Raw genomic sequence first — 25,376 nt, 5'->3', positions numbered from 1 at the left:
TACACACAAGGCATACGTTAACATCACGTTGCTGCTCATCTCTTGCTTCTGTTCATGTGTTTGACTTCATGTTACAATTAAGTGACGTGAACGTTTGTTTGTTTGTTTAAATTAAAGTTGTCTGTCTTAGCATTAAGTCTGTTGGTGGTGGTGATATTGTGTGTGTTAGACTGTTATTATAATAGCAGGAAGTTGGGGTGGATCAGTGGCTCAGCTAATATAACTTTATATTGACTCATCATGTACCACTTGTAAAAGCCGCGTGTTTTTGTCATGTTTAATTGTGATCAGAAACAATAAGCTTTAAAATTGTTGTCCAACTAAAAGCCAGAACCTAAAGATTTTTGTTTACAATAAAAGAATTGGGAAATTGAGTTCTGGTTGTGAAATATCTCTAAAAATCATAATATGAATTGAAGAAGCTGGAAACATAGATTCGACAAAGACACAGGACAGTACTGTATGTGAGGCTATGCCCGGTGTATTCAACGCCATTTTCTTCGCAGATTCTACTTCTGATAACATGTTATACTTTCCCCTGTTTACTTTTTTCATAGTGTTTTGTCAGAGAATATATACCTTATTTTATGATCTCTTATGAAAGTGGAAAGACAGGCTGACATATGAGATCAGGCAGGACTCTGCAGATGATATTGTGACCTGTAGTGAGAGTATGGAGCAGGTGGAAGAATAAGAAGAGAATTATTAAATGTAAAACGTATTGTCCTGCTCTTATTTTCTGTTTGTTTGCGGAACTGGATGTTTTGGTTTGTTTTATTGCTAGCTGGTGTTGCAGTTCTTTACATGGCCACACGGGGGCAGTGAGTGCTGGCGCCTCTGATGCAGCCCGCTCTTCTTCCCTAGTTTAGCCTGACGTATTTCCGTTTGGAAGTTCAGCGTGCGTTAAGCTAAAACAGCAAAACAGTTTACAGTGTATGAGTGTGTGTGATGTACTTTTAGGACAAATGCACAGTTTTTCGTGTCTACGGCAGGATGCTCGTGTCCGCTAAGTGTCCGAACCGGAGACTTGTGCGCTGCAACTCAAGCTAACGCCTCATCTGTAGCTGGAGTTAGCAGTCGGCTAACTCAACCTGCTGTTTCTGTCACAACAAGAGCGTTTGAGAAGCGGTGAGTGGACTTCAGAGACGGTTGTGTTGTGTCTCCTCTAACGCTCACACTTTGTATAATGCAGGTGTAGTAGTGGATGGATAACTACGCTGTAATATGAAAACTGACAGTATTGGTGCAAAACACTGCGGTTTGAAACGACGCTGAATCCAGATCTGCAGTTAAAGGCGAAGTTACTGGAAACTTGAGCTTGTTTAACGAAACCTAAATGTGAGGAAACATTTTTATTTAGTAGTTTTGCAAAAAAAAAAAAAAAAAAACAACCACTCACTGCTCTGACTCTTTAGCTTTCACAGAGGTTATCAAATCTAGATTGTCAAAGGTTAATGCTGAAGGTTTGTAACTGGACCTGGTCTGAATGTGGGAAAGGCCGCAGGGAAATCATCTCTTTTTGCACATTTACTGTCCTGGAGCATCCTCCAAGTTGAAGCTGACATGTTGGCTGGCTCCTTTCAGTGTGGAGGTGTAGCATCTCCATTATGAGCTCCTTCACGTCCTGGTTTCTAAAGTCTCCCTCTTAAACCCAGATTTTAAAAGTCTGGATAAAGTTGCTTTTACTTTTGTTCTGCTGTAGATGCTCCAACAGTCATAGCATTGCTGCCTGTTTTTGTGTTTTCACAAAGGGATTCACTGCAGCTCTACAGTTTAGTAAAGTTTTCCCTTTCTAAGGGTGATCCTGTCCATATTTGAAAATTCTGGATAAATCATTTCAAATTTTGTTTTTATTTTTTTAAGTTCCAGTGATCTGTGACTTAATTTAAATCCCGTCCTGGAGTCTGTTAAAACAAGTCTGGTCAAATGTAAAAATCTGTTAGCCTTTTTAAAACAAACAAACAAACAAACAAACTAATTTGTTTACTCATCATATGGCCAGGTGTGGTCCACATGTGCAGAACAGTATCTACAGTGTTTTAGATCATTTGAACAGTGAATCATGCAAAGCCAGTCTAGGTCATCTTTAAAGAATAGTGTTTAAAATGATCCTTATTTATCCTAAGCTGGGCCTTGGTGCAGCCCTCCATCCACCCTGTGTCTGAAAAGAGCCATGCTGGCTCTATTTTGATTCAGCCTTTCTTTACAACAGCATTCTTTTGATTGGCCGCTTCATGCAAACAGCAACTTGGCGGATGCTGTGCTGATAACCATATTAAGGATATCCTCTGTGTGGGACATCATACATCTAGAGGAGCTGAAAAAGGGGTTTTGGCTCCCAGGCATTACTTATACATATGTTGACCTCATTATCTAAAACTTTGGCGATGTTTAAAATGATCACCCACTGGAACGCTAATTATATAAGAGAAAGTAAGGAAAAATATGTAAGATCCTTTATTTGTTAATTATTTTAAGCTCGTTCTGCAGTCTTTCATGAAGCTGCTGTGGGATTATTTTCTTTGGGAATCAGTTCATTCTTAGGAAAACTTTTTGAAAACATCACAGCCTTCTAAACCTTTATTTTTCAGGCCTTGTATGAAGATAATGGTAACCAGGTACCTGCGCATGTGTCTGTCGCACCAGGACTTTGGATAACCCTGTTTTTGTTCTGTGACTTTGCTCTTTCAGAAGACACCATGGCCAATCTGGAGCAGTGGGTGAGCGACCGTCTCCACGACATCCTCGGGCTGAGTGACAGATACGTGTCTCAGTTCATGATCGGCACTGCTCGGAAAGCATCGAGTCCCGAAGACTTTGTGGCTCGCCTCGAGCAGACGGGCACGATTGACATCGACCAGAGTGTGGCCGCCTTCGCAAAGGAACTCTTTGAAAAGGTTCATTCATGAAATTCTACCCGAGTTCCCTGTGACGTTCACCAAAACTCATTTTCTTTTAGCTCTGGTGGTTTAAAAAACCCTCTAATGTTGTTTTACTGTTGCAGGTTCCTCATAAACAGGTCGTTGAGAAACCGTCCCGAGCGGTGGAACGGCAAGCGATCGAAATGGAGAGGAAGAACCGGACGTACACGTTACTGGAGGACAGCGACGATGCCGATGAAGATGCTGCGAGGGAGAAACAGAAAGGAAAAAAGAAAAGCAAAGACAAGGAACGCGGGAACAAGAGGAAGCACATCAGACAGAAGAAAGGCAGCGAGTCGTCCAGCGAGGAGGAAGCACCTAAAAGGTAATCTGCTTATTTTCTGCTTTTTTAAGATCTTGGTGCTTTTTTGTTTTTTGTTGGGTTTTTTTTTATTACGATAATTTACATTCATATTTATTCTTAGTTGTGGAGGAGAGATAGACACCAGTGTAAAACTATGTATCCTGTTCTCTAACATCAGGGATAAGTCAATTCAAGACGACCACAAGACAGTAAAGAGAGAAGAGGAGGAAGAGGAAGAGTGGGAGAAGGAAGAGAGAGAGCGACTGCAAGACATCGAGGAGAGGGATGCGTTTGCCCTGCGAGTGAGGGAGAAAGACAAGGAGAAGACGCGCAACATAGCCGAGAGGACGGACAAGAAGGTGGGCACGCAGCTCTTTTACGGTCTTTCACAGGTGACCTTGTGTCTCACGCAGGCAAATATTTATCCTGTTGTTTTGTTCTCCACAGGCTTATGAGGAAGCTCAGAAGAGGCTGAAGATGGCTGAAGATGATCAGAAGAATATGGTGGGTGGTACGGGACAATTTGTGCGCTCATTGATTCCTGAAATGGACCTCAGTTGCTCAGCTGTGTGATAAGGTTTCCTCTTCCTCTTTAAAGTTGCCGGAGTTGAGGAAGCGCTCTCGATGGGAATATCTGAAGAAGAGAGAGTCGGAGAAGCTGGAGGACCTGGAGGCAGAGATCGTGGATGACGAGTACCTCTTCTCCACTGAGGAGCTGACAGAGAGGGAGAGGAAGGAGCTGGAATACAAACGCACCATTCGGGATCTAGCTAAAGATTACAAAAAGGCCGGTGCCAAGGAGCAGGAGGAGAGAAAGAACAGATACTACATGCCGGAAGAGAATAGAAGAAAGGTGGGAACGAGGAATGTCACATGTAGAAACTCGTCTGACTGCAGTTGTCCATATATTTACCGTCTCTCCACACTTACAGGAGGTGCCACAGAGGGACCTGGAGCTGGAGGAAACCCCCATGGAGCTGGGAGGAGAGCAGGGTCGCTGGGAGGAGGAGAGGCTGAAGACGGCCTCCCTCAGCTTTGGGGCCAAGAAGGAGCGAGAGCAAGGAATGAAGCAGGAGCAGGAGAAGTACCAGCTGATCCTGGAGGAGGACGAGATGATCGACTTTGTCACCACCGCCATTACCATGAAGGGAACTCGGTCTGAAAAGGTGACGCTCATCAGATTCCTTATTCTTTTTTATCGTTGTGGGTCTCATTTAATTTTGATCTAGTCTGCAGCTCCGTGTGCAGTACTGATTAAAAGGAAATATCTGCTTATTTTCACCGTCATAGCCGGCGTGCAGGCGTTACACAGCCTCCTGCCCAGCAGCAATAGTTTGTGTAATTTCACCGAGTGCTGTGCTTGATGGAAAATGCAAAGATACTAATTATTACCCGTTTAGATATCATATCTGAAATACCAGCTCTTTCTCAGCTGCATTTAAAAACAAAGAAAAAGACATGAATGGAAAAAAAGTATCAGCAGAAAAAATGGTGACCACCTATTTGTTAAGATTACGTGTTGCATTCGGTTTTTACCTCTTAGACAGATGGACATATTTTTAGATTTGTCCTGATCTGCACTTTTTAACATGAATGTTCGTTCTTCTTGCCTTATTCCCAATGTTCAGCTTGGAAAAGTATAGAAAATTACCACATAATTACATTTCTTTAAAAATATGTACATTTTCTATTTTAAAAAAACTCTTAATGTAAGCATAGAAGTGTAGAACCAAAGAAACATTTCCCAGCTCGGTCTAACAAAAATGTTCATTTTTACTTGAGAGTGATTTTTAAAATTTTCCACACGAAGGAAATTCCTAAATGCAGAGAAGCAGGTGATTTCCAGTTACAGTAATAACAGCAGAGGGGAGAGTCCACTGGCTAAGCCCCAGTTTTTCATGTATTATATCCCATAAATGACACAAGCCTCCGGGCCTCTTGTTTCACCACTAGATGGCAGAACTGATGATCTAAAAAAGCAGCCTCAGTATTTGATCCTTTGCCTGATGAGCACGGTGAAGTATTTTGGACTGTAGTGTTACATGACCTCTGACATCAGCGGATGTTGAGATCTGATCAACTTTTAAGTCATTTTTTTGAACTTGTCAGTGAATCTGAGGAAATAACTACGAAGAACCAAATCTGCAAAGTCAAAACATAATTATGCACCTTAAACGGATCAGAATTTATTCGTTTCCGTTTTCATTTCCACGTTTCTTTTTGCCTTTCTGCTTCAGCGCACAAACGATCAGGTTGACTTCAGAGAGTGCAGTGGGATCAGCCTTTCACCTGTCAGATAATCAATGCAGGTCTCAGAATAATGAATGCCTGCGTTCAGAAAAGAGCTGAAAAACCAGGGTTATTTTGGGTGTCATTTGCATGATGACACAGAAATCCTTAGAGAGGCGTGTAAACAGAACGAGAAGTAAAGAAATTTAGGGAAATAAGAAGAGACTACGTGCAAAAATAATAATTAAGTGATCAAACACAGAAGCCAGTTCATACAAATGTTTTGCATTTAGTAACAATTTAATGTATTTGCTCATGTTTTCACGGACAGTTTCAGCCACATGTGTGTTCCCAGGGTGCAATGCAGCCTGTGTTGTAGTGTGATCTTTGGAGTGATGAAAGGCTGTATTACAAGGAAACATGTTTGAGTTGGTGGAAAAACGAAAATATCTTCCACCTGCGTGCCTTTTTATATGAGTGTAAATAAAAGAACCAGTCGACTGTGTCCTTCCAAACCTTCTGTAAACATCGCTGACACAAATTCGCCTCCGATTCAACCCGACGAGTACACTGTGCATTAGTGTTATCTGTGCAACAAGGTTTCATTTATTACTGAATGATTGTTTTTAAATTAATCTTTTGTAATTATATTTAAGCTTTTCTTTGGTGACACCGCAGGGACTGCACTTATTTTCCTTGTACTTGTTACAGTGAAGAGATTGTGATTCTTCTGCTTCACTGTAAAAACTCAAACTGCCTTTTCTTCTGACCGTGTCACGTTGAGGATCAGGATGCTCCGGCTCTGTCGCAGGCTGAGCTGAAAAAACAGTCAATGCAGGAAGTCCGACGCAGCCTTCCCATCTTTCCCTACAGAGACGACCTGCTGGCCGCCATCCACGAGCACCAGATCCTCGTCATCGAAGGAGAGACGGGCTCGGGGAAAACCACCCAGATCCCTCAGTACCTCCTGGAAGACGTGAGTGTAGAATTTAAATGTAGCTTCATATATTCACGTATTAAACGTGTTAGAGAACAGCGACTGGGGTACCCAACCGAAATATTGGCCTCTACCTCTTGGAGTAAAAAACAAAGTCCACCACATTGTCCATGTATCCTAGGATGTTGAACTATAGACTGCTGTTCCAGTGTGAAATATTTACTTTCCAGAGTAAGGAAAATCCTGAGCATCCTGAAAGTGCTGTCAAAGTAATCCTTAAACACTTTCCATCAGGGCTACACCAAAGGAGGCATGAAGATTGGATGTACGCAGCCTCGCAGAGTGGCAGCCATGTCAGTGGCAGCCAGAGTAGCAGAGGAAATGGGTGTGAAGCTTGGTAATGAGGTGAGCTTAGTACATGACTACACCAACACTTGATATGTTACTGCACCTTCAAGCAGACTGAAATTGAGTGTTTTACTGTCATCCAGGTGGGTTACAGCATTCGTTTTGAGGACTGCACATCAGAGAGAACCGTGCTCAAATACATGACAGACGGCATGCTGCTCCGAGAGTTCCTCACCGAACCGGACCTGGCCAGCTACAGGTGCCATTAATGCGTCTGTGCCCTCTGCTGGGTTTTTATGTTGCTTTTCATGAAGAGCAGAAAGCACCTAAAAGTAACAGTGCTGACATGGGAGAGTGTACTTCTGTACTGGCTGCTCTTTACGTGTTTAAGTAGTTTATGGAAGCAGGGTAAACGATTCTCATAAACCATTTTCTCTATTAAATCTACATTCTGGGAGCAAAGTAATGCTGCAGAGGATTTGTGGAGTTATGTAGGCTTTACTAGGAAGACAGGGCAGTTGACTTTCAGCCTGCAGACACAACCAGGCGTGCACGCTTGTTAAAGATTATCTTGGTTTAGGCAGGTACACAGTCTTAAAAGTAGGTAACTTTACCAGTACTGACCTTCTCTGTTTCTTGGCCACTACCTTTTTCTTCTGTGGGGGGTTTGGAAACCTCATCTGATTTAAATTTGGCCTACCTCTCCATCAAGATCATTTGGTCATGCGCCTGTGAGCTGCTAGGCTGTAGCGTCTCAAAATAGCAACCGTTCAAACCAACACTGACATTTTCATAATGTGAATGCAGCAGCAGAGTGGTGGATCTTGTGAACAGAGGAAACTGCAGTGATCACTTCATTCCTTCAGCATGTCATTGGTTCTGCTGCTCACTGGATCTGTCACCCTTGAGCTTATTAGAAAATTGCTCAACCTTAGCCAAAGCTGTCGTCACATGAGCGTCCGGTCAGTTTGAAAAGGAAGGTGACATTTTCTCTCTGCACACAGCAAAGTGCAGGTGGTCTAATCTGGTTTAATCAGACACTTTATTTAGTTTTATAAATCCTCTGCTGGCTTCTCTGTAGTTTGACATTTATCACCGAACCCGTTCGTGTCGATCGTTTTGCTCCCCCCACGATCTCTGTCTGTCTCCCCCCACAGTGTGATCATCATAGACGAAGCCCACGAGCGAACGCTCCACACCGACATCCTGTTCGGTCTGATTAAAGACATCGCAAGATTCAGATCGGACCTGAAGGTGCTGGTGGCGAGCGCCACTCTGGACACCGAGCGCTTCTCCTGCTTCTTCGATGACGCGCCTGTTTTCAGGATCCCTGGCAGGAGGTTCCCCGTCGATATTTTCTACACGAAAGTAAGATTATATTTGAATCCTCGCCACAGTAAACGTTACAATTTAGAGCCTATAAACCAAACTGTGGTGTTGATGTGTGTGTGTCTGTGTGTTGTCTTATCAAGGCTCCAGAGGCAGACTACCTGGAAGCGTGTGTGGTGTCGGTGTTGCAGATCCACGTCACTCAGCCTACCGGAGACATTCTGGTCTTCCTCACTGGACAGGTGCGCTTCATATCATATTCCCAAGAGATCCAGAGCTTCAGACACGACTGTGATGCTCTGCAGCAAACATCAGACTGAAATCTCTCTCAAAGAGTTACACCTAGTTTAACATCATGTTCTCTCCATGCTTTCCTTTGTGTGCAGATGTTTTTATAATATAATCACATTCTAACTGATGGCTGTGAAACAACATTGATCTTCACGTGTTCTGTAGAATAGTTTGGACATACCACTTTATCAAAATCCTGACACAGAGGATCGCAGGTTCATAATGTGAAAGTAAAGTCTTTATTAAATATGGCTTAAGTGAATAAGAAAATCAGCTGATTTTAATGAAACTGATGAAATTGCCTTCACTTACCTGAATCCTTTTTCGTTTCTTTTTTCGTGGAATGAGGAAAAAGGTGAAACGACAGAGTCGCTGTTGCTCAGGACGATTCTTTCTCCATAAACTCTTTGTCACAGTGAACACATCACTTTCTGTGGAAACTTGATTTTCCCATGTGGCTCCTGCAGCACTGATAAAACACAATGAACGTCAGAAAAAGGCCACAGTGAACCTGAAACAGACCTGATCTAAAACCAAAGAAGGATCAGAGTGAGCTTGATCATCCATGCATGCGTTCATTCATATATTTCTATATTTATTCTTAAGATTTGACTCTGTTTTTGTTAGAAAACAGGTAAAATCCCACGTTCACTCTGAGAAAGTTGATCTTGTAAATTCTACAAGTTTAGAAAACTGTCCTGACATGTACGGATGCAAAGGGAAGGAGAGGGATCAGAACAGATATGTTAGAAACACGGGTACAGTGTCCTTGTGTGTGTCGGCTGATTGTTGAGCCTCGCTGAACGCGTGTCTTGCAGGAGGAGATCGAAGCGTGTTGCGAGCTGCTGCAGGAGAGATGCAGGCGGCTTGGTTCTAAGATAGCAGAGCTGCTCGTCCTCCCCATCTACGCCAACCTGCCGTCTGACATGCAGGCAAAGATCTTTAATCCTACTCCGCCTGGAGCGCGTAAGGTGAGACAGTGTCTTATTTCTGAGAAGCTTTTATTGTTTCTTAATACAGCTGCCCTACAACTAACAGGTCAGTGAAGGACTAATATTTCATTTTGGCTGACACAAAATAGGCCAGCAGTCGACCATGACGGGTTTTTGTTAAACCCTTATTTAACCAGGATACCAGAGTCTTGATTTAAAATCTGTTTGCACAAGTGTCCTGGTCTGTTTACTCTGCCAGCTGGATCAGCCTCGGATCATTTTCCTAGACTGGAATATTCACAGTTTGCACCAGCTCATAACAATCACAACAGGCTAACAGGCCTGTTTTTTGCTTTGTTTTGATGAGAGCTGCTGGAGCATTGCAAAGTATCATTAGCATTATGCCAATACGGTGTTGAATACTTGACATAATTTATTAGCTAGCGTGCCTTAGTTGGGAGTTGGATTCTCTGGGAGAAACAGTTGCTTCTCACAAGTCCATCTCACAACCACAGCTGTGGTCCCTGCTGGTCTGCCTCCACTGCAGATGTCTGATGGTGCAGATGGAGGTGAACGGATCTGCGCTGTAATCACAGGGTGAAACCAAACGCTAGCTGTCATGCACTGCTGAACGTGAACTGGATGTGAGGCTCTGAGTGATGTTGGGACAAAGGGAGCTTCAGTTAAATCTTTCCACAGGTTCACCTACGAAACCTTCAAACTTTTAGGCTCTCGCTGGCCCAGGTCGTTCTTTCAGTCTTGACTCCAATTATAATCACTAGAAACATGAATCCTAATTCACATTCAAATTTGTTTGACTGCCCAATCTTAAGACAAAAGTTTCAACCACAGATGATCTTAGGTTAAAAAACGGCAGCTATTAAGACCTAAAACAATTCCAGCTGTTCAGGAGATTTGCGTCCCGTAATCAAGGTGAGCTAAAGCATTTAGTGCTGCGTGTAAACAAGGTTAAGTGTTATATTGGTACATTAAATTCCATGGAGTCAACCCGTCGTATCCTTTGATTTTACAGCTTCTCTGTTAGAAATCCTGGTAAATAAATATGAGCTTCCTGCAGTTGTAAATCATGTTTTTGACGTCTTTTTTTTTTTTAACCTCTCATTTATCATCTGGATTTAATCTTTGTTGGTGCAATGTTTTCTAACTTTATCTCTCGGTGTTTCTTTTCTTATCAATCCAAGGTGGTGGTGGCCACCAATATAGCAGAGACTTCATTGACCATAGATGGCATCATCTACGTCATTGACCCTGGCTTCTGCAAACAGAAGAGCTACAACGCCCGCACAGGCATGGAGTCACTCATTGTTACACCTTGCTCACGGGTAACTGCTTTTCCTTAATGTTTAACTAGCAGGAAATCAAAGTGAAGTGACGATAAATTTAAGCCATTTCCTTTTATTGCTGTTCTAAACAATGACGGGTGCATCCTTGGGATTGGTACAGGCTGGTCTGTGGGGTTAGACCAGTCTTCACCACCATGGAGGTACTGAATGGAGTCTTTGTGTCTTTAAATATGAGAGCTCAAAAAGTTTTGAATGAATTTTGATAAAGTTCTTTAAGTGTTTATTAATAGAACAAAGAAAAGTTGAATGCATATATACAAAATACAAAAGTAAATGCTACCCGGTGTGAGCTGCGTGGGTGGAGCTTTTACTTACATATCACTCTAATGTGAGATAAACTGTTACATAAAAAACTAATATTTGGAATATAAATATATTGTTTATACATATTATATTGTTTAAAGACCAAGTCCTAGAAGCTGAATTGAAGAGAAATGATGTCTCGTTTATTAGCTTCTCTTTATTGGCTCACTGTTAAATTGAATTCCTTCTCCTTGTGCTCAAAGTGCTGAATGATTAGCCAACACCATAACTTCATAGTACCATTTTATCCTAATAGAGCACTTTGCTCTCAGACTGCAGGTCTACTTGTGTTCTTAGAGTTTCTCAAATTAAAATGGGAGGCAGAGCCTTCAGCTTCCAGGTCCCTCTCCTGTGCAACCGACTCCCAGTTCAGGTTCAGGAGACAGACACCCTCTGCTTTTAAGAGCAGGCTTCAAAATGTCCCTTTTTAAAAAAAAAAAAGCTTATAGTTGGGGGTGGATCAGGCGACCTTGAACCATCCTTTAGTCATGCCGCTGTTTGAGGCGAACCAAATTAACTGAACTACAGGTGTGAAATCACCTGGAAGGTCAAACATTTGCTGAACTTTATTGTAGCTGCAGCTGAGACATCGAAAGTTCGGTTCAGTTGGTTGGATTTCTCGTCTGTGATTGCTTTTGACTTTTTCGTTGTTTTAAGGTGGATTGATTTTGGAGTTTTGTCTCCTAACAAGGCAGCTGGTGCAAACCTGTTTTGTGAAAACATCTTACTGAATATATTTGATTTGATCTGACTCGCACTGTTTTGGCTGCTGAAAGCAGCCCGTGGTGAAATTGTCTTTGAAATATAATCAAAGGTGGAGGAGGGCCTGATTGGCACACTCGAGTCAGCCAGAGATCCTCAGAAGAACAAACCTCTCCAGCTTTCCAAAGAAAAAAATAAATAAGTAAATCTCCTGATAAGCTTGTGGACTTGTGGGACTGTAAATCACTTTGACCCAGGTCAAACATAAAAATACTATGTTAAAGAGACCTCAGAGATATCCTCCACTGGCTTCACAGACATGTATTGTAGCTCAGGTGTGGTGGTGTATTAGTGCAGGTGATTTATCTGTCTGTTTTTTTTCTGTGTGTTTAACTCTCAGGCTTCAGCCAATCAGAGAGCAGGCCGAGCAGGCAGAGTGGCTGCTGGGAAATGTTTCAGGCTTTACACAGCCTGGGCCTATAAACATGAGATGGAGGAAACAACTGTGCCTGAGATTCAGAGGACCAACTTGGGAAATGTAGTCCTGCTGCTAAAGAGTCTAGGTAGGGGAAGAAATGGGGATCCTGTGATTTTAAAACACCAGGTGGCTGCTGTTGTGTAGTGAGCTAATCTTTTTTCCTTGCAGGTATTAATGACCTCATTCACTTCGACTTCATGGACCCACCTCCTCATGAGACTCTAGTCTTGGCTCTGGAGCAGCTCTACGCCCTGGGAGCCCTCAACCACATGGGAGAGCTCACAAAGGTGCAAACCTGGAGACGCTCTCTATATTTTTAATATAGTCATATATATTTATAGAATTTCTGCAATCACAGGTTGCTTATAGACATTAACCTTCACAGTATCGTGATGTGAATATGCACCGTCCGACAGAGTTAATAGAGGCCAAAAACAAAGCTAAGGGAGGGTCGCCAAAAAACTCCACCAAAATCAGATCGCACAGATCCCTGGGTATGTACAACAAAGAGCTGGTGAACTATCTCATCCTATATTTGAATCTGCAACAGGCGCTGCAGAGTTGGACATATTTTACATTCTTACTGTAACTTAAGCTGCGGGAGAGAGATACACCACCTTTTATTTTTACAGGAATAATCTGTGACCATCTCTGCCACGCTCGGCTGCATATTTGCATCACGTACTTTGCACACCTGATGCTCGTAAGGCTGTAAAATGGCTTCCAGCACTGAAGAGTCACTCACTTCCTTGATCGAAAGTGCTGATGCATTTTAACTTTTATTACCAATCTGATCGTGTTAATGAGTAATTATCAGGGACAGGAGGATGTTTTTAAGAGCGTGTGTAAAGGTGTCATTAGCCAGTTTTGTAGGTCATTGGGTTTGTTTGTTTTTATAATTAAATGAAGTGTTTATTGGTATTTAACTCTTTCTTTCTCTCGGTCTCTTTTTGGGGCGGCTCAGCTGGGTCGCAGAATGGCTGAGTTACCTGTGGATCCCATGCTGAGTAAGATGATCCTGGCCTCAGAGCAGTGAGTCTCCAGTTTGATTGCATCATAGTCACCTGCTTGAGTCTGTACTACCTGCCAAATTAGCTGTTTATTTAGTCAGTCACATTGCACCATGAAAGCGTTAAACTATTAATTATCAGGAAATCTGATTCCCACACTTTATGTACAGGAAGCTTGCATGGTTTGTTGAAAGATTTGTATGGCGAAGTTGTAGAACAGGTAAGCTTGTGTGCACATATTAGCATAATTCCAGTCTGTCCCTCCATCCTCACATCTGTGCTGATTTTAGCTGCACGTGGAGTCTCAGTTGGGTGAGCTGAAGGGTGTCTTTGACGAGACGAAGGCTAGAAATAAAGGTTAGAAATATGGTTTAACACAAGTCGCTGCGGTTTTTACCAACCAGAACACGTCAGTGATGCTCGGTCACTACATCAAAACCGTAACCGTAAGGAAAGAGAGCATCACGACACATCTGTGTGTGCAGATTGTGTCTTTAACGCCCTCGCTGTCTTTGTATCTCGGACATCTCGTTTTATGAACATATGCAGTAAATGGTAAATGGTAAATGGCTTGTATTTGTATAGCGCTTTTCTAGTCCCTAAGGACCCCAAAGCGCTTTACACAACCTGTCATCCACCCATTCACACACTGGTGATGGCAGCTACACCCTGGGGCGCACTGACAGAGGCGAGGCTGCCGGACACTGGCGCCACCGGGCCCTCTGACCATCACCAGTAGGCAACGGGTGAAGCGTCTTGCCCAAGGACACAACGACCGAGACTGTCCAAGCCGGGGCTCGAACCGGCAACCTTCCGATTACAAGGCGAACTCCCAACTCTTGAGCCACGATCGCCCCCCAGTAGAAGATGAAGATGGACTAGAGCAGGGGTGGGGGAACTCCATGCCTCGAGGGCCAGTGTCCTGCAGGTTTTAGATGTCCTTGATCCAACACAGCTGCTTTAAATGGCTGAATGACCTCAACATGTCTTGAAGTTCTCCAGAGGCCTGAAGTTTCCCACCCCTGGACTAGAGGCTGCTGGTGTCCACCTACTGAGAAACTCAAACAAAAAAACAGCTAGTGTGCTTTCGTTGCTAGTTTTTCCACTGATGACTGCTTGGGAAAAACATCCTGCCTGTAGCTAAGCTGACACAGGATGCCATCATCTTTATCTAACAGAAATAGAACTTCCATTCAGCATCTACAGCGATTTACACTGCTGTGTATTCACTTTCTATTTTAAGCGTTTTTATGCATTTTGTCTCGATTTCTTGTCTGACCTGTTGCTATCATTTCCCATTATTATTAGCATTTATATTAACAATAGAAATTATTAATTTTGATGCACTTTTATGAAACTTTTAAATCTGTCATGCATAAATGAAAGACTTTTTTTGTTTGTTTATTACTCCTGCAAAAACAAAAATCACATGGAAGTCGTATCTGTAGCTGTGCGGACTTTCCCCCTTTCCATAAACAAAAAAGCTGTTGCACTTTAACAAAGTGTGGTCAGTAAGTCTGCCTGAGTCCGGTCTGAAGGATTTATAACGCTCATACACTTACGGGCAGTTGGTTTGGAGCAGCATGTGGCTGAACCTCCACATGACAGAGAAACAGACTGAAAGACTGGATTCAGTCAACTCAACACGTCATTGTTCAGCGAATCAGCCATGTTTACCAGTTAGAAACATGATTGTTCATCACTTTGACAGCAGAACGTTGCTGAATTAAACACTTACACTTATTAGAGTGTTGGAAACTTGATCAGCTAGTTCAAGTTTTGTTCACTAAGAGAATGGAAAGCAGTTTCATCAAAGACAAAGAGAGAGAATTAAAAAAAGAATACATAGGATTTTAATTAGCAGAAGTACAAATGAAGACTGTGTAGGACTGGTGGTGTCTCAGAGGGTGGGCAACATCTCATCTTAACACTCGGGTGGTCTCAGAGTAAACAGCATATGATGTTGAGGGGAAAAATGTGACAAATCCCAGTTAGAGATCAGTGGCAGTAACTGAAGGAAGGCTATAATAAGATGAATGAGTGATTCTACATGACCTTCTTGTAACATTCAGTAGTATGAAGGTAAATATGGGTTTGAGGACACTTTTCCACCGCGGAACAAGACTGATGACAAAACAAAAGTGTGATTCACAAGGTTAAAACATGACTGTAGAGATTAAAATTGGATTAAACTCAACTTATGGACTTCTGTGTTTACATCAAACAAAAACATTATGTGCGGCCTGTGAAAGCGGGTCTGCTGTGGAGGAAGAAATGCAGTCTGTCTAATGTGTGGGTATAAAGGATGCAAGCAGGTTGAGTGAAACAGTTCCTTTGAAACCTGAAAAATGTGCATGAATTCAAGACTCGCACAGAATTTCATTTCGGGAACATTTGCTTTTTTTCTCCAGGTACAAATGTTCGGAGGAAGTGTTGACGATCGCGGCCATGCTGTCTGTAAACAACTCTATCTTCTACCGTCCCAAAGACAAGGTGGTGCACGCCGACAACGCCAGAATGAACTTTGTGGTGCCCGGAGGAGACCACCTGGTGCTGCTGAACGTCTACAACCAGGTATAAACTCAGCTGGGTAACATCAGGGCTGGAGATATGTTTGACGTTTAGAAACACATTTGATGCTGTGTTGAAGTTGGCAATCTAAATTCAGGTAAAATCACTGATAAAGACACAAGTATCAGGGCATCATTTTAGAGGCTGATTTAAGAAACACACTCAGCACTGGCTCAGCGCACAGTTTGATTATTGTGTGCTAACTGCAGCTGTGATATCTTCCTCCCACAGTGGGTGGAGAGTGGTTATTCCACACAGTGGTGCTATGAGAACTTCATCCAGTTCCGCTCCATGCGAAGAGCCCGGGATGTCAGGGACCAGCTGGAGGGTCTGATGGATCGCATTGAAGTCGAGGTGGTCAGCTGTCAAGGAGACAGCGTGCCCGTTCGCAAGGTTAGTGACACTGATGAACTACAGTACAGCGTTAGCTGTTCCCAGGCAACAATATGGAGTCTTATTATCAGTCACTTCATATTAATAAGGAACTACAGCTAGTCCCACTCTGGGCTTTAGCTTCATCTGACAGCTGCAGCACTGCTGAGTGAGGCCTTTTTGAGATGGAAACACAGATTGAGATTGAGCATAACTTTGCAAACAAAGACTTGTCTTATCTGCCACGCTCTGGGAAAATAATACCAGTGATATTTATAGCTTGTACAGAACGAGAAAAAGGAAAGTTTGAAGCCTAATCTTGAAAGTAGAGATAGTGTCTGTCTCCTGAATCCAAACTGGAAGCTGGTTCCACAGAAGAGGGGCCTGAAAACTGAAGGCTCTGCCTCCCATTCTACTTTTAAATACTCTAGGAACAACAAGTAGGCCTGCAGAGCGAGAGCGAAGTGCTCTAATAGGGTGATATGGTACTACAAGGTGTTGATGCATGCTCAATCATCCAGGTAAGTAAATCCCAAAAAGTTGATTCTGTTCATCTGGTCGTAGCATTTTGTGGGAGAAACGTGTCGTGACTCATCAGCTGACTTCTTCAGTCTCAGCTGACTGCAGGTTTCAATCTTATAAACAGTACATTTGCATAATGACTGAAACCAGCCCACTGAGGGAACAATGGGCTGGGAGGTCAGTTCCTTGATCATTAATATACAAATTCTCATTACCATTGATCAACAACCACTGATCAAAGTTCATTGATCAATGGCCAAGAATACCATTCACAGAGAGTTAAGGAATGGCTGCAATCACAGCATTGTAAGATTGTAAGATGATGACAGATGCACCCTCAGGCCCCCTCTTCGATTAGAGCCTGAGGGTGCATCTTTCGCCATCTTACAATCTTACAACACTACGTCCAGATGAACAGAATCAACTTTTGAGGATAGTACTATAAGGTCATTAAGATAAGATGGGGCCTGATTAAGACCTTGTATTTAACAGGGAGCCAATGAAGGGAAGCCAGTACAGGAGAAATCTGCTCTCTCTTTCTAGTCCCTGTCAGGACTCTTGCTGCAGCATTTTGGATCAGCTGAAGGCTTTTCAGAAGTTTTTAGGACTTCCAGCCTGGAAGTAATAAATGCATGAACTAGTTTTGCAGCGTCACTCTGAGACAGGATATTTCTAACTTTAGAGATGTTGCGCAAATGGAAGAAAGCACTCTGGCCTATTTGTTTAATATGTAGCACTCTATTTTATTAGATTAAGCACTAATTAGCTGGCATCTGTATCTGTGCTGTGTACTTAAGCACATTATGGATTCTCCTTACAAAGCAAGGTTGCTTTTAACTCTCCACCGTCTCACCCAGTTATCGTCTTCCGGTTTCAGAACACTGACATGTAAAAATCAAGCCTTCAAGACTGGACTTCACAAACTAAGTAACTATATTCATCTTTAAAGCGGCAGCAACAAACATAAATGTTAGATTGTTAGTTAAATTATTAATTGTTATTAATGAGAGTTGTCCATATAAAAACAATGCTAAAGTAAAAACTACGAGGGCTGGTTTGGTATGCCCTGACTCAACCATTTAATAGAGAATTGGTCTTTATTTGTGGATGTGTTTTCTTTACATACTTACATCCTGACACATCCTGAAGGCAAAAGCTGAAACTGGTTATTCAAGAGATGGGATGGTTCCTCTGGCACATTGTGACTCAGCGAGTTGCTGTGCTGATAAGATTATTAATGTTGTTTACAGTCTGAAATGGCACTGCCGGGTTTAACTGTTTTTAGCACCGTGGCCTTTAAACAGTCAGATATTTCAACCAGGATATAATTAAGAATGAGAACATTTTCTAAATCAGACTTGGAACCGACCACGTTTCACAGCTGCAAGTTTCTTGCCATCAGGAAGCACATTCACTAAAAAGTTTTGTCCTTAAATCAGTGGTTCCCAAATGGTTGTGGCAGTTGTGCAGTATTAGTACACTATACAGCTGCACAAGAAGATAGAAATGACCTGTCATTTTTGTGTGTCGATACTTTTGTATGTACTCATTTACTCTCAAAACTGACTAAAAAACACTTGTGCCAGAGGGTAAAAACTAACATCCCTCTAAGAGAAAACTGGCTTACTTCTAAAGAGTGTTGGATCTAAACCAGAGGGAGTAAGACTGATTTTGTGAAGTGTTTGATGACTCAATGGAAGCAAAGTATTTGCTAGTGGAGTGGCAACAATCTTGAAAACTGGGAACTAGCGCGACATTTGCCATTTTTGATCTGCCAATTTGTCAGTAAAATCAAAACAACTAATGACATGCCACATGACTTAGAGACTGTGTAGTGCACGTATGATTGGAGATAGGCCTTGAAATAATTTCAGCTAATTTACCTAGTGAACAGATGTTGCTGTTTTTAGGGTTTTCTGTCCTCATCGGGCATATCGGAGCTCTGTGTTTTTTAACATCCATGCAGAAGCATATAAATCAGCCCAGCCACCGCTTTCATCACCCTCTGGAACTTGTTCTGATATATGGCATAGAAATATTTTACTATATCTCTTAAAACTTCATTTGTATTATAATTTTTAATTATTTCTGCCCGTGTTACAGCAAAATGCCCGAGTAACGAAATCCGCTGGCTCTGATTGGCTGAGCCTACAATGCCTACAATGCCTTCTGAATCATGTGACAACCCCTTGGCTTCCATACTTGCGCTTCGCTGTTCCACTTGAACGACGTATTGTTGTTCTAGTTAGCAATTAGCCTATAGCCTATCGTTCAGCATCGCCTCACTCAAAACGCGCAACGGGTGCTTCGACTTACGAAAGTTTTGGACTTATGAACGAATTAATTTCGTAAGTCGGGGTTCCGCTGTATTCAGATTTCTCCAATTGATGTTTCTGAGTTAACTTAAATAATTTCTTCCTCTTGACCATCAGCACATCTAGACTCTGACAAGACTGTCGAAAAATGTCCTACCATTAATTAATGCTTAAATTAAATATAATCAACATGTCTATGGTATCTAAGCAGATTCTTACTCTGGATGGCATTACCTTGGCCTCCAGTAACGCTGTGAGGAACCTTGGAGTCATTGTTGACCAGGACATGTCCTTCAACACACATATTAAACAAACATGTAAGACTGCTTTGTTGCATTTGTGCAACATCTAAAAACAGAAACTTCCTGTTTCAGAGTGAAAAACTAGTCCATGCATTTATTACTTCTGCACTGTGCTATTATTATTCATTATTGTCAGGTTGTTCTAAAAGCAAGGTTACTAACAGGAACTAGACAGAGAGATTATATTATCCCATATTGGTTCTATTCACTGGCTCCCAGTTACATCCAAGATCAAATTTAAAATAGTTCTCCTCACCTAGATCGTCTTTCATCCTCTGTATCGTTGTAGGTCTTTACCTTAGAATATAAAGTATCCTGAGTAAATACATAGAATTAAATGGAATTGTTTCTGCAGCTATAGTTTTAAAAGACACTATGCTCTACTTTTTTATTGGTACATCAGAACTATTAATATTAAACCGAATAAGATGAAATGAAACAAATGAATGGTACAAACAATCCAGGGGAGTCGATGCAAGGTAAAGATGAGTTTCACGACATAATGAGAGAGCGAGGAGAGAACAGGGTAACAAAACCACCGGAAAGATGAATAAAACGGAGTCAATGTCAGAAACGTAGTGTAGGTAGTGACCTGTTTGAGGAGTAATCAACACCATTTCATATTTGCTTCTGCTTTGAATGTTCACAGGTAAACATCAGTGATGCAGTGCAGTGAATGTGATGCACAGGAGGGTGGAAATTTAAAATAATCTGAAGGCCCGAGGGCAAAAAATTGCTTCATTTTTCTCTGACACAAGATTGATGATTTTGTTGTAATGTCTTCCTCTTCTGTGAACAGTGATTTTACTTGCTTCACGTTCACGCTCCAGTACAGCTCAGAGCAGCTCCTATATTGCTCAAGGACAAGACATTAACAACATAACAAGCTTTAAAGAAATCTGGATTCTGGTTCTGTAACTAAAAGAGTACAAGGATCTGTCAGAGGAAGCCTGTAAATCATCAGCAGGCAGAAGCTGTGTGAGTTTCCTTCACATACCTGTACCTGTGTGTGCGGTGAACACCTGAAGTATTCGCGATAAGGAGAGGGCGTTTATTTTCTTAGCTGAGTCACACCTCTTCCCTTTGCACGCTGCCTTCACTCAAGTCAAACATCCTACAGCTTATAGAAAAAAAGACGACGCACAACTTACTTAATGATATTAAATGATAATTGGCGTAAGGAGGATTGTGTGTGTCCAACGTTTAAATCCAGGAAGCATCAACTTCTCAGCTCCTCTACACAACACATAAAAAGCCGAGTCAGTCATCTGATGATTATTCCGTTTTGAAGTGAGAGACAGTTAGGTTACATGCTACATGACTTGTACGTGACAGCTGCTGTCTGTCTGCTGTATCAGCAACTATCAGCACGCCCATGAAGGCGCCCGACACCACCCGGCCTACGTTACAGAAAGTGTGAGTGTTGTAAGGAGGTTTCACTGTGGAGAGGATCTCCATGGTTTCTGTTTGTGAATCCCACATGGATCCTTTCTCAGACCCTGATGTTTCAGTCTCAGTGCTGATTGTCTTCTTTTCCTTTAGTTTCAAGCAGAACAGTCGAGTTTTTCCACACAATCCAGTAACATCAGAGGATTTCATCTCAGCTAAACGAGAACTGATTTCTCTACCTGTCTACAAAGTTGTAATTGTACAATAACAATATAATAACAACAATAAACTTGCATAAAAAAGTTTTTTATCACAGAAAAAATCCACATAAGACTACATATAGCAACTTTCTATTCACATATTCGCTCATTATACTTCAAGCAATGATAAGAGCATGGTCTGAAATGCGTATCTGCCCTGACCTCTGCTCAGCAGAAACAAACAAACAAACAGAGTCAGCCGACCTGAGTGGCTTGAGGCAGTTTAGGTGCTAGAACTTCTAAATCAAGGAAGTCAAAAACATTTACATGAGCCACATGCAGCCCGCTTTGATGTTATGTGGATCGGGCCAGTGAAACTCCAATCATCAATACGATATCTTAATACTAGACAAAGAAGTGCTATTTCAACAGTCTTGTGTTTTTTACATGATAAAGATATCAGTCAGCACAACTCTTTGGGCTTCAATTATAAGAAGTAAATGTGTAAAATACAGAAATCCATCACTTCCTTATTTTGGTGTATTGTGAATGGCCATGGGGGAGGTCTTTATCAGTAGGAAAAGCTGTACAACAAAACAGTTCATGTTTTTCTGGAGTCTTTACCAGACCAAGTCAGGCCCCCAGGCCTTTTGTTTGACATAAATCATGGTCACTATTGTATTATAAATAACAGCGGCGAAAGTTAAAAGGTTTAGACTAGAGTTAGTGGTAGACAGTCCCCTCACTCTTATTTAAACCCATCTAAAATCTTCCCTTCAGGCAGGATGGCTGATGTCGTAGTCCTGGAGCTCTTTCACTCTTTTATTTCATTTGCTGTGCCCCGTGCTACCAGCACTAGACTAATTCTGGTCACGCTGAACTATATGAGATGAGATAAGGTGTACTTTGTTTATCCTTAAAGTAGGGAAATTCTTGCACTAGAGCAGCCAAAACATTAAACACAGCCTATAGCAGAAGAGCTTGAATAAGCAGAATAGACATATAAAGGTCGATAAATTACACAACAGAGATCTTAATAAATTAAAAAGTGACATAAAAGAAAAGTTAAAGTTCAGGTTAAATGGGGCAGCTAACCCCTGAATATTCAGATCATAAAACACTGCTTTATTATTTTAAAAAAAATCATTTAATGTGTTTAAGTTTGAAAGACTATAAGACTGTAAAACTTGTTTTTAAGAGTATCTCATAAAATAACCTAGTTTAACCTTCTTCAGCCTTGTGCCCAAAGGTAAATGGAGTGCATTACTCGTACTGTACTGATCAACAGACTGGAGGAACCAGTCATCAATGTGCTGAGTCAGCCACAGTGCTGTGGCAGCTGCTTCTCACGTCTTCTGCTTTATCGTTGTTGTTGTTGGTGTTATTATTAAAGTCTTTATTATCATTGTTGTTATCATTAATACTCTTATTTAACACTGTTACACAGTACTTCATGTGTAACGCTTGTATGGAAGTGTGGAGCTATGAACTGTGGCTACACACAGTGGGAGAAAGGATCAGGAGATCCAAGCACAGATTCAGCCGGGCGGATGGGCTGAACCAAGTGTGTGGAACAGGTCTCAGTAGCTCTGAGAAATCAGCGTTTCGAATGCTGGTCAAAAGTAATACCAAGCTCTTAGCAGAAGATTTGATATTGGCGGTGAGCGTGCTGATGTAGTGACTTGGTAAAGAACATTAGATCCTCAGGTTTTCCTCAGAGGTAAGAGAGGAGGTTAAATACAGAAAATACGTCTGAGTGTCATCAGCACAGCAAAGGTAAGAAATACTTTTGAAGCTCACAAGTAGGTGACATGTATTAAAAAAGCAGAACTGGTCCAAGGGTTGAGCTGTGGGGACTCCAGATACGTGGGATGTAAATGAGAACATACAGTTGTTCATGTGAATTCAAATAAGTATGAAAACCATTACGAGAGCCGTGCCAGTGACGCCGGCTCAGCTCTGTAATCTGCATCATCAGTGGTCTCAAAGGTGGGGTTAGCGTCTAGTAGGACTAAAATTCACTGTTGTCACTGGTAATTTTCAGTAATGCTGTTTCTTTGGTAATCGGATTGGAATTTATTATTTGTTTTCCTCAACGCGCTGAAGGAGCTGATGAGCAGCTGTGAATGGACCTGTGGTTATCTGAAACCCGGCAACTCAGGAGGGTTTTTTTAAGCACACGGAAGATGTTGGCTGTGATTGTTTTATAACCGTGAGAAGCTATTGGAAGATGACAGGTAGAATCTCTTTAGGATAATATCGAGTTTGCAGAAAGATGGGCACATGTGACAAACTATATCAACGAGATCTGTTGGGGAAATCGGATTAAACCCAAATAACATAACTGGATGAGACACTTGGGCAGGTTGAAAGGATCCACACTTGAATTTGAACTTTTTCCACAGTCATTGGAAGATACAGCAGGAAAAGCAGACATAGCAGGATTAAGGAGTCTGATAATGGTGTTAACCAAGAGCCTCAGATTGTTAATCAAACCAGCAAAGTTCTTGTCTTTATGGTTGGTTGTTGTGTGTGGTTAGTAACTTCTTAATGTGCAGGTAGCAAACATGGAAATTTGTGAAGACTCTTCTCTTCCCTCCACAGACGTTATCTGCTGTTTGTGTCACAGTCTTGAGCTCAGTTATGGGAAGTTTGTTTTGGGCTGCAGCTCCCCAGTATCTCCTTTCAGACATGAGTTCTTCTAATAAGCAATTAATCTTCTAATAAAGAGTAAATGTTTTATTCTAATCACACTTTGTTCATTGCGTTATATTCTAACGCTATTCTTTTTTGTGCCCAGCGCTTGTGTATTTTTCTTGTTGTTCGTCCCTGCAGAGCCAGGAATCCCTGCTTTATTAACCCATCTGCCCTCCACTGCTTCTTATCCTCCCCTTCTGCAGGCGGTGACTGCAGGATATTTCTATCACACGGCCAGACTGAGCAAAGGAGGCTACAAGACTGTGAAGCACCAGCAGACTGTTTACGTGCACCCCAACAGCTCTCTGTTTGAGGAGCAGCCCCGCTGGCTCATCTACCATGAGCTGGTCTTCACCACCAAGGAGTTCATGAGACAGGTTGGCCTGCTCGCCATGTCATACAGTTTTACTTTTTCAGTTATAAGCTTTTACATATCAGCGACTCCCATCTGGTAAATAATGATCGGTTAATCAAGTGTATTTGATTAGTGGCACCTGGCTGCAGTAGGGTTGTACGTTTTCACACTGCTAATGCATTTTAAATGCTAAGTTTTGTAAAATGAATAGTAACACAGTGTAATGTGCCATGCTGTTGTCCATTTCAGGCTGTTTAAATAATTTTAGAACTTGCTAAGAGCCAGATGACTGTACACAAAATCTCAGAACGAGCATGTAGTCGTCTTTTCCGTGGCTGTTTTATTCCCAACAGGCGTCTAACTCAAATGTTTGCAGCACTTTCTGTTGTTTTTCACAGCATGAGCCTTTCTCTTGTTTCACATCTAAAGGAGCCAGCTGCACCCTTCTTTGAGTTTAGTACGAGTGGTTAATGAGGATGTGTCAGTGTTTCAGAACAATATTTAACTACAGGCATGGCTGCGTATCAGTCCACTGATTAACCTCCACTCGCCTTCTGTCCTCTGTTGCACTCAGGTGATCGAGATAGAGAGCGGCTGGCTGCTTGAAGTGGCCCCTCACTACTACAAGAGCAAAGAGCTGGAGGACAGCAGCAGCAAGAAGATGCCCCGTAAGCAGGGCAAAACAAAAGAGGAGCTGGGCTGAAGTGAAGGTCAAGGCCGTCCACGGCACATACCATGAAAAAAAAGTGCTTCTCACTCAGGACAGGGTGACAGGACGAGGCGCACGAGTCTGAGTGAAAATGGAAAACGTACCATGTTTCTAAGCTGTAACTTGTTTTTTGACAGCGATCGAAATTTGACCCGCATTATTCAAATCACACCAGTATTTTCAAACAAGTTTCTATTTTCAAAACGGGAAGAGAGAAAGGTCGAGTGAGAAGTGGGCCACGCACCGACTCTGGTTTAATCATCAACCAGCCGGCAGGGCTGGGTCTCCAAAAAGGAAAAACGAACACGCTTGGATCTGTGTTTCCCGCTCTGATGGCAGCAGTGCGGACTCACCAGCTGGTTTGTGAATCGGCACGAGACTGTTGTGCTTTGACCGCTCGCTTATTCGCTCTGTGTCAAACTGTCACAGCTGGCACCCGATTAAAGCACGCTCACGTGTGAGGCTCCTTTCCTTTTCTTTTTTTTGGTCTATTTTTCTATGGCAATAAAGTTTTACAATCGATTTGTTTTTCAGCTTAATAATTACTCATCGCAGTAGTATTTGCAGCCTTTTCAACTTGTTTGCTCGTCTGGTTTTATTTTCAGGAAAGTCACAATCGGAAGAAGAAGTTTTAATGTCAGAAAGGCCTCTGGTTTGTAAGGGGCGTATTTTATTTGATTGTTTAAGCCAAAACAAGGCATATTACGCTACCTGGCAAAGGAATGCTGACTTTTATGTGCGTTCATGTTTTTATTATATAAAGCGTGACGCATATAAGTCACTTATTGATAAATAG

General features: G+C 42.0%; 1 protein-coding gene across 2 annotated transcripts; it reads left to right on the top strand.

The window, feature by feature from the left end:
• The first annotated feature begins 861 nt into the window (after nt 1-861).
• LOC101471848 (DEAH (Asp-Glu-Ala-His) box polypeptide 16) lies at nt 862-25,102 on the top strand. 2 transcript variants are annotated; one of them, XM_004573569.4, is made up of 21 exons: nt 862-1,128; nt 2,692-2,897; nt 3,005-3,246; nt 3,404-3,584; nt 3,673-3,729; nt 3,824-4,078; nt 4,158-4,391; nt 6,245-6,430; nt 6,686-6,796; nt 6,883-6,998; nt 7,897-8,107; nt 8,212-8,310; nt 9,178-9,330; nt 10,494-10,634; nt 12,061-12,223; nt 12,307-12,425; nt 13,103-13,170; nt 15,560-15,722; nt 15,951-16,112; nt 23,720-23,893; nt 24,446-25,102. In XM_004573569.4, exons 2-21 carry the CDS (start codon nt 2,700-2,702, stop codon nt 24,572-24,574), a joined length of 3,162 nt encoding a protein of 1,053 aa, XP_004573626.1. In that variant the 5' UTR covers nt 862-1,128; nt 2,692-2,699; the 3' UTR covers nt 24,575-25,102. The 2 variants fall into 2 exon arrangements, with proteins under 2 accessions (XP_004573626.1, XP_004573625.1); XM_004573568.4 differs by having other exon boundaries at nt 6,239-6,430.
• Nucleotides 25,103-25,376: the final 274 nt, after the last annotated feature.

The sequence above is a fragment of the Maylandia zebra genome, linkage group LG11, assembly GCF_041146795.1.
Source record: "Maylandia zebra isolate NMK-2024a linkage group LG11, Mzebra_GT3a, whole genome shotgun sequence".
In the NCBI taxonomy this organism is placed as follows: domain Eukaryota; kingdom Metazoa; phylum Chordata; class Actinopteri; order Cichliformes; family Cichlidae; genus Maylandia; species Maylandia zebra.
Note: the sequence above shows the minus strand (reverse complement) of the source record. Positions and strands in the feature narration are given on the sequence as shown.

What these genes read in the sequence shown, in the direction of transcription:
- LOC101471848 (XM_004573568.4), top strand. Translation starts at nt 2,700, where the DNA reads ATGGCCAATCTGGAGCAGTGGGTGAGCGACCGTCTCCACGACATCCTC. An exon ending in GTGTGAAGCTTGGTAATGAG is followed by an intron (nt 6,797 to 6,882) that starts GTGAGCTTAGTA and finishes ACTGTCATCCAG; the next exon opens with GTGGGTTACAGCATTCGTTT. An exon ending in TCGATATTTTCTACACGAAA is followed by an intron (nt 8,108 to 8,211) that starts GTAAGATTATAT and finishes TGTCTTATCAAG; the next exon opens with GCTCCAGAGGCAGACTACCT.